The sequence below is a fragment of the Zosterops lateralis genome (genome assembly GCF_965231275.1).
Source record: "Zosterops lateralis genome assembly, chromosome: 1".
NCBI classification, from domain to species: domain Eukaryota; kingdom Metazoa; phylum Chordata; class Aves; order Passeriformes; family Zosteropidae; genus Zosterops; species Zosterops lateralis.
Genome location: NC_139762.1, coordinates 120582657 through 120591896, shown reverse-complemented (window position 1 = coordinate 120591896; position 9240 = coordinate 120582657). Strand labels below are relative to the sequence as shown.

Below are 9240 nucleotides of genomic sequence, written 5' to 3'. Positions count from 1 at the left end.
GAGGCTGGAAGCGCACAGGAACCACCGGGTCCGCGCGGGATGCGTGATGCCCGCGGATCCTCTGCTGAGCCGTGAGAAAGCGCTGAGGAAAACTGCCTTGGCTTCTCGGTCTGCCAGCCAAGCGCAGAGGTCACTGATGGCTCTGACTGAGATAGGAGCTCAGAGGTGCCGGCACACGGAAAGTGTTTTCTTCTGTGCGGTGACAGCGGCCGCTCCCTGTGGCTGGGCACCCTGCGGGCACCCGGGGCCGGCCGGAGCATCCCGCTCCTGGGCGTTTGCCATTCCAGAGGATGAGGACCAAAGCTTGCCCTTGCGATTTCCCGCATACGGGTGGGTGTGCTCGCCCGCAGCCCTGTGCCCTAAGTGCACGACCCTGCGCTTTCTTCCCTGTGCAGCCGGCAGGTTTCAGAAAAGCTGTTGGAACTTTGTGAACGCTGCCTCTCGGATTGGGCTGAAATTCGAGTTCAAAAGTTTCGGAAGAAACTGCAGACAACACTTTTCTTCAGTAGATACTGCAGGTGGTTTTGCTTGCCGATTTTAATTCCCCCCTTTATAATACTGCCATGAGATCAGGGATACAAAGGTCTGTATTAGCATAAAATAACACTATGAAGGCTGATACACTTGTAACTGGGATCCAAAGCACTCTCAGTGACGCTCTAAGGCACAAGTGCTGTACAACACCTCTGCGCGCTGTTCATTGGCAACAAACAGAGCCAGTAAAGGCAGAGCTCGGTGTTCCCTATCCCCAGCCCCGCTGTCTGCACGGGGTTTTATACCAGACAGTCCTTTGCTGCCCAGAGTTCCGCTAATCCCTCTTGTTCCCGTGTGTGTGTATGCTCTGCCGGTGTCTCCCTGGGTTCCCGTTTTCCCGCGGTGAAGGATCCTGCGGGCAGCATTCCAGCGTTCCCCCTCAGGCCCGGCCCGCCGCGGTGCTCAGCGCCGGCGGGAGGCGGCGGCCCGCGGGCATTAAGGACGGGGTTTAGGGCTTAAATAGGGGAAATCCTGCCCCATGCAAGACGCCTGGCAGCCCCATCGCCTCAGAGCTCCTTCTCAGCCTCCTGCGGGGAAGGTTGGGGCTGTCCCCGCCCGGCCCGGGACACAGCCGGTGCTCGGGGTGCAGTCTGTGTTCAGGACTGACAGGGACATAGACAGCGCCTATGACTCAGCCGATCCCGGGACAGAGCCGGCTCCAGCCCTACTGAGGGGAAGCAGTTCTCGGACGCTTTTACCTCAGGCACTCCTCGGCCAGCCCTGCGCTCGCACGGCGGTCAGGCACTATGACGGACGCCCAAAGCCGGGGTCCTGCCGGCGGGGAGGGCCTCCCCTACGCGGGCGAATGAGCTAAGAGCGCGCCGCGCATGCGCGTCTCCCTCTCTTCCGGCGCTGACCATGGCGGACAAGGAGTGAGTCCCGTCCCGCCCGCTGCCATCCACCGCCATCCGCCGCCGCCGCGCCGCTCCAGCCCTGCCCACACCGCCCCCGGGGCCGCCGTGCCTCCGCCGGGGCTGGGAGCGTGGGAGGGGAGGGACCGGCGTGGCGGAGATGTAGCCGCCACCGCCCGGCCCTTCCGCTGGCGGCAGCGGCGGCCCCGGGCCTTGGCGGGGTGGGGAGGGAGAGCGGGCCCCGAGCGCCGGCGCCGCCGGGAATGTGGGGCCGCGGCGGCGAGTTCCTCCGGGCTGGGCGGGTGGGCAGGGGCTGTCTGGGAGTTGGAGTAGGGAGTGATTGTCCGTCGGGCTGGTGTAGGCTCTCGTCACGGTGATGGCGGCTCTGTAAGCGGCGTTCTGACAAGTTTCGTCGTGTATAAGGGTTTAAAATCTCCGGGACGAGAGGGAACGGGGCAGAAGGTGATGTTCAGGAAGTTCTGCCTGAAGTTGAGGAGGAGGAACCTTCCTGTACGGATGACCGCGCACTGGAGCGGGTTGCCCAGAGATTATGGAGTCTCCTTCACTGGGGCTGCTCAGAACCATCGGGATGCGATCCTGTGCCCTGGGCTCTGGGATGATCCTGCTTGAGCAGAGTTTGGATCAGATGACCCGCCGTGGTCCCGTCCAACATCACTCACTTTGATAATCTGAGCAAGTTTAGGATCCTGTGAAAAAAAATTTCACAGTACCGCCAAAAAAAGCTTTTCTTGTTCAAGCACCTGTTAAATTGATCCTTGATCAGAGAGGTTATCATGAAACGACTTTGTTTTATTACCAGTTGTAGCAAAGTAGGACAAGTAGTTCTGGTTGTGTGCAGCTCTGGTTGGTCTGTCGGGGTTTCTTGTCTGGTACCAAAGGTGGATGGTGCAGGTTCTGAACCAGAAATCACCCAGCTCATTCCCAGGGAACTGCCCCGGGATGCTGTTCCATGCTTGGGAACAGTGAGGGTGAGGAAGACACAGTGAAGTCACTGAAGGTAGCGAGGTCTGCACACACGTTGTGTTTGAAACCTTTGATGTTTGTCGGATGTAACATCACTGAGTTTCTTTCCAGCAGCTAAAAGCTTTTATCTCTTGTGTTCCCTCAGAGCCAAGAAGGTGCCCTCCGTGCCCGAGAGCCTGCTGAAGAAGCGGCAGGCCTACGCGGTCATGAAGGCCAAACGTCAGAAGAAGATTTTGGCTATAAAAAAGGTGACTGTTCTCTGATCCCTTGAATCAAAATGCTTGTCTGCTGCAGTAGATGTGATGCAGTACCACAGCATGTAGATATTTTCTTAATGTTTTGGACTAAAATATGCTTTTAGTGGCTGGTAACAAAGGTCTGGGCAGAGTTAAGGGTAAAGTGTACTGTTATCTGTAACGTTGAAGTTAGTCTTGTTATAGCCTTTGGGAGGGGGAGCTTGATGTGTGATCAGAGAATCCTAGGACTGTAAGGGGTTGGAAGGGATCTTACAGATCCTGTGCCATGGACTGGGACACCTTTCACTAGACCAGGTTGCTCAAAGATCCAAACCAACCTGGCTTTGAACACTGTTAGGGCTGGCCCATCCACACTGCCCGGGGCAGCCTGTTCCAGTGTCTCACCACCCTCACCATGAAGAAGTTCTTCCTTATATCTAGCCTAAATTCCCCATTTCAATTTGTACCCGTTAACTCTTTATCACCACAGTGCTGATGAAGAGTCAGGAATGATAACACTGGTTGTCTGTGAGGTTCTCTGGAGCTGAGGGTTCTGAGCTGTGTGATACTGATCTCTGTTACTTGGGGGAAGTTCTAGAATATGTCATGTTACTTGAAGGTGACTTTCATGTGTTAAAAGGTGTTTTCTAACTCAAAGCCATTTCCAATTGACTGCAGTACCGCAAGGCACAAAGGAAGCTGATCTATGCCAGAGCCCAGGCTTACCACAAGGAGTACAGGCACATGTACAGGCAGGAGATCCGTATGGCCAGGATGGCCCGGAAGGCTGGCAATTACTATGTCCCAGCTGAGCCAAAACTGGCTTTTGTCATCAGGATAAGAGGGTAAGGTTGGATATAGGTATAAGCAGTTTTATGTTCAAAAGTACTGAATTGGCTTTCCTGTTACCTCTCTGTTTTGAGGGCTTAAATACATTTACAAGATAAAGCTTCTACCAGTGGCTAGAAAAGTTGTTGGTAGATGTCATATGTGCCCTTGAGGTGTGTTTAATTAAGGGCTAAATCATTTTGCTACTTAATGTCTTTAGGAATCCCTGGTTTTTAAGGAGACAAGGCTGAAAATACATGCAGCCAGTTATTCTTTCTCACCTTTAACTTGATAAAATTACATGCCCCTATTCACAAACATTCTGCTGAGCTGTTCTTCAAGTGTTTGTTTCGTTCTACTTTGGTAAAGTGTTACAGAAAACTGAAAAAAAGGTGTGATTAGAAGAATTATGTTCAGGACAGCACAAGACTAGTTCTAAATTGTTTGAGTATAATACTTAACTTTATCTTCCTACTGAAATACATAGCAATAGTGAGTTAATTTACTAAGCTTGCTCTGTATAATTCATGAAATCTGCTTTTATATGGGAAGAGTGCTGTTGTGTTTTGGGCTTGTTTGTTAACCTGATACCTCATGTTTGTGGGATGTTGGTAATTCAGGCTGTTGCTGTTTCTTCCCCAGTACTAATGGTGTCAGCCCAAAGGTTCGCAAGGTTCTGCAGCTCCTCCGCCTGCGGCAGATTTTTAACGGCACCTTTGTAAAGCTCAACAAAGCCTCTATCAACATGCTGCGGATTGTGGAGCCCTACATTGCCTGGGGGTGAGTGAAAGGACCAGTTGTACCTAATCAGGGTGCAACTGTTGGGTGGGTTTTGTGTTTTGCTATCCTAGACTTGAAGGGGTTTTTCATCCTCTGTGTACTGTCCCGTCTTTGAATTGAAAATGTGGTTAAGGCAGTACTTTAAAGGTCATGGCTGGTAGATAGGATTGCACTCTCACACTGGTGTTCTTGGGAACTTGGTGTGAGATTCGTTTCTGTGTTGCTTTTGTGTTTACATGTGGGACATGGTGAAATGACCCTTAGTTGTTTGGTATAGAAGTCCAGATCAGGGATGTTAACGTTACTATGAAATACAGTTTGCAAAGACTTAAAATTCTTTTTTTGAATGTGACTGTTTCAGTTACCCCAACCTGAAGTCTGTGCATGAGCTGATCTACAAGCGAGGTTACGGCAAGATCAACAAGCAGCGCATTGCTCTGACCGACAACCGCCTGATCCAGAAGCGCCTTGGTAAATTCTGCTGAGCAGAATGGGAGAGCTGCTTGCCTCGGGCTGATCAGTGCTGGGCAGCTGTCCTTAAGTGTCACTGGAGTACACTGGTGTTTAGTTATGGTCTCTACTTCTGTCTTTATTGCTTATACAAAGCAAGCTGGAAGTAACTTCCATCATAAAGTATTGAAACAGTGTAAAGAATCAAATTTTAGCCTTCTAAATTTGCAACGTTAAATGTAACCTCTTCAACCTTTATGAGGTCAGTCAGTCTTTGAGTAATGATAAAGTGCTGTAGCATGAAAGAGTCATCATAGCTTTGAACTTTCAGACTTTAATATTAGACATTTTGTCTTTGACTTTTGTGATCTGGTAAACAGACTTTTTAAACTTTTTAAAAGAGCTAGGTAGTGATCAGTGTATTCAGTAAAAGCAAAGCGTGGTGAGCAGTTGGGATATGGGCTGCTCTGGGAAGCTCCCTTCTTTTGTAGTCACGCCAGAGTGAATGAAAGCCACCACTCTAATCTCTCTTTTTTTTGGCACTTGATTTGCGTTTTGCTTCAGATTAGGCTGTGTCATGCCTGTTTCTTTTCCTGTGCAGTGGATTAACATGCTCAGGGCATTCTATTGTAATCTCTTTAGCACTGTGTTTTATGAGACTTGTAACATGTTGCTGAAGACTCTGGAAAAGCATTAAGGAAACATGCTGTAGCATTATTCAGCAGCCTAACTTAATAGCTAGTGAATTTCCCTGAGTTACACATAGCAGTGGTTGAGGAGTATTTAATCTAGCTTTTCTCCAAAGAACAGTCTGTTTTCCCAAGGTTCAGTAAGTGTGGGTTGTTTTTTGTTGTTTCTCCCTGCTGGCAGCAAATATTTAACAGTTGAAACTGATGCCCCTTGCCAAATGTGCCATCTAAATGTTGTCTTGGCTGCAGCTCATCCATTTTAATTGGAAAAGTCAGTCATTTAGTTTCATGACAAAGTGAGTGGTTTCTGACTTCCTGAAGTTTATCAGAGTAAGTGGGCATGACAGTAACAATGTGCTAATTTTTATTTTGTTATTGACCAGTGCCTCTGAAGTCTTTCTGAAAACTGTGTCTGAATTTTAGGAAAGCTTGGCATCATCTGCATGGAAGATGTGATCCATGAAATTTATACTGTTGGCAAGAACTTCAAAGTTGTGAACAACTTCCTTTGGCCCTTCAAGTTATCCTCTCCTCGGGGTGGAATGAAGAAGAAAACGATCCACTTTGTGGAAGGTGGAGATGCTGGTAACAGAGAAGACCAGATCAACAGACTCATAAGGAGAATGAACTAATGGTGAGATACTGCCCAAGGCAATCCACTGTTCAGCTCTGCAGGCTGCTGTCATTATTTGTCAGACATGAAGTTTAATAGATGTTCACTTATTCTTGGGTGGTACCTACAGTATAAAGTTACTTGAACAATACAGTGTTCTGGTTTTCTTTTGGAAGTCTTACCAAAGCTTAAACATTTGGGAAGTTAAATTGTCAGTGTAGTTGATATGTTTAGGAAATGGAAACATTACTGATAACTTGTTTTAAAGCTTTGTTTTGGTTTTATGTTGGGAAGCCTTGAGATCTTGGCTTAAAACTTTCAAGCCTCATTATATGACCTGTTAATAGGATTAAAATTTTGTGATTGTATGTACAGAAAAGCCTGATTAGGACTGGTCTAAATTTTCAGCTTGCTCAAGCTTTAGAATGATTCATTTAAAGGGTTCATGTAGAGTGACCAAGTTGGTAATTTTGAAAGACTGATTTACCCATTTGAGTAGTCTGTTCTTTAGAAATGAGAAGGTTTATTAACACTTGAAGTGATTTAACAGTGACAGCTGAGTTCTAAAGGTAGGACCTATTTCAAACAATGTCCTATCTATTGTCACTCTGCTGTTCCTGCTTTGGTGAGAAGTCTGTGCCATTCAAAGCAAACTTTTCAGAATTCTTGTACTTTGCTTTCCTTTTTAGACACTAAACTACTTTCAGTGTTGCCCATATCTTAGTTTCAGTCAAATATCTTTTTGGTTTGACAGGTGTGCTGGAATTTAAGAAAACTTCATTGTGTAAAGACCCAATTTTCCCCAAACTAATTCCTCCAAAGTCAAAATATTTTTTTTTATTTGGCTTGTTGAGATTTGTTTGGGGTGGGGTTTTATTTTTTTGGCTGTTTTTTGTAGGGCTCTGTTTTTTCTGTTAGATCAGATACACAGCTTAGTTATGAATTTCTGGCTTCAGAGGTTTGGTTCTTAGCAATGGGCTGCCTTGTGATTTTACAGTTTAAAACTGTAAAATGCAATTGCATTTGGATGAGCTCTCAGAAATTAAAGTTTCTGAAGGGAAGGAAGTTTTATGTTGTTTTGCTGGGTTTTTTTGGGTTTTTTTCCTCAGGTCTTATAAAAATATTCTTACAGCTAAGGCACAGCAAATTGAGCTCATTGGGGTCTGCTTTTTGTCCAAGGAGCTAAAGGAGATCTAGGAAATTGATTGGCAGTGTTAATTCTTGAGGCTTTTTTTGTAGGCTGCTGATTTCCTCAGTTCAGGCTCCTTGCATGTTGTTCTGTTATCTCCCATCTGTGAAGTCAGCAGTTTTAAAGCACTGTTTACATGGCATGTGGAAATTCCAACTTCTGGAAAACAGTTCCTTACTGGGACAGTGTTCTTGAAAAGCTTTTTAGCTCAGCTATGAGAAGATGTTGGTAACTCTGAGAAGCAGAATTGCTGTAACATTTGGTGCCTGGGGTGATGTTAAGTTACTCCCACTACTATTCTTGTAGGAGTTCTGCTCGTGGCAGAAACTTGAATTTGGGTATTGGCAGATGTGTCCTTGAGTTAGTGCATAACCAAGGCTGAGGAGGCCTGTGTGCCCCTGTCTGATGTCTGAGCATGGTGCTGTTTTTAATGGAAGCACTGCACCTCTTGTGTCAGTGTAGATCCTTTCTCCTCCATCTTCCCTGCTAAACATCAGATGTGTACTGGTAGTGTTGTTTTCAGGAGCCTTCCTACAGATGGGAAGCTTCTTGTTCACCATTGCAGTTGTTGTAAATGTTGTGAGGGTTGGTGTATTGGCAGAGAAACACGGGATATTCATTCATCTGGTTGCTCATGTTTTGCACTGGACTTGTAGCTCAGCATCCCATACAAGTGGCATACCTTAGAGCTTTACTTTGTCTTTTAATTTGGGAAGTGACCTTGCATTTTCTTATTTTATGTTTATAAGCAGTTGTTATGCTTTTCCTGCAGACTAAATCTAAGATAACTGATTGTTCTTGTCTCTTCAACTTTCTTTTCCTGCTGTTGGGAATAGAGTGTGTGTGTAAAATTCAAGTAGCTTATGTGTAGAAAATAAAAGAATGTTGTAGTTTCTACTGAGGCCATGGGCAAACTGAGAAGTAGTGGGTTCAGATGACATACTGGCAGTACTTTCCAGGTAATGTCATTATGAAGGGCTGTGTATCTGAGGGATAGTATTCCTCTTTCCTATAAGTAGGTAGTTTCATGCTATTTGTCTTTACTTCTTATTCTGTTTGTTGCTTACTTCTTGAGCGGTAGTCTCAAGTGAATGAAAAAAACAGACTTCCAGTACTGATTCCTTTGCATAGACTGGGAGGAAAGAGCATAGGTACTTGAAAGCAAATATTATTGGCAACATACTGAATTTCATCAATTTTTCAAGCAAGCTTTATAGGAACTGGACCCAAGTCGGCTTTTTTGCTCTCATTTTTGTATGTGAACAATCTCTGAAATATGCCAGAAATGAGAGTGCAGCAAAGGTTAAAATATACATAATGTCTTGGCATGTCTTTAAATATCAAGTATAGGTAGTAATGGTTCAAGGTAGAAGTGTTTATCCTATTAGGTCTGGTACTCCAAATCTCTGTTTTCAGTAAAGAGATGCTAATGTAAAAGTTAGTTTCTGTGTGTGAGATACTGCAGTCTTAAATCCAGTGAAATAAAATGAGTGTTTTCAGCCAAAATTACAAACTGTAAAAATGTATTACTTTTTCATGTGGCCAGTTATTTCAGATCTTCATGTGCCTAATGATATCTTTTTCTTTTTTGCCTTGCAGGTAAAGATGCCCAGCTGCAATATTTCTAAGTCTGGTCTGTTAATAAAACAATCTTGCACAAAACAGTCTGTTTTCTCAATTGGTCTCTTTTTGTGATCCTCTTCTCAAGTGGTGGCGTTTGTCCAGTTCAGTTTGGAGCCATGTGTTTCAAAGAGCCATGATTTGAATTAGCACTATGTAGATACTGCTTAACCTTCATTTGGAGGAAGAAAATTTGGAAGGATTTGTGCAGGTAACAGATGAGATTTTGAGTTGCAGCAATAAATGACAAACTGAGCTGGGTGCTGTTGAGTGGGCAGGGTTCCTGCTTAGTTGTAGTGCACCAGAAAGCTGTGTGAAAATCTTTATGTAAAGAAGCTGCAAGTGTAAATCTGTTCTTAACATCTTAAGATCAGAGAATCTAAGAGTGGCCTAAGTTGGAAGGGATCTTAAAGATAAAATCTAGTTTCAGTGCCCCTGCCATGAACACCTCTCACTAAACCAGGTT

At 45.4% G+C, this 9240-nt stretch overlaps 1 protein-coding gene across 1 annotated transcript; it reads left to right on the top strand.

Moving 5' to 3' along the window:
• The first annotated feature begins 1311 nt into the window (after nucleotides 1–1311).
• On the top strand, nucleotides 1312–8818 carry RPL7 (ribosomal protein L7). The gene is made up of 7 exons (XM_083870681.1): nucleotides 1312–1406; nucleotides 2515–2617; nucleotides 3284–3450; nucleotides 4076–4213; nucleotides 4575–4684; nucleotides 5776–5986; nucleotides 8754–8818. Exons 1-6 carry the CDS (start codon nucleotides 1393–1395, stop codon nucleotides 5982–5984), a joined length of 741 nt encoding a protein of 246 aa, XP_083726807.1. The 5' UTR covers nucleotides 1312–1392; the 3' UTR covers nucleotides 5985–5986; nucleotides 8754–8818.
• The last annotated feature ends 422 nt before the right edge of the window (nucleotides 8819–9240 follow it).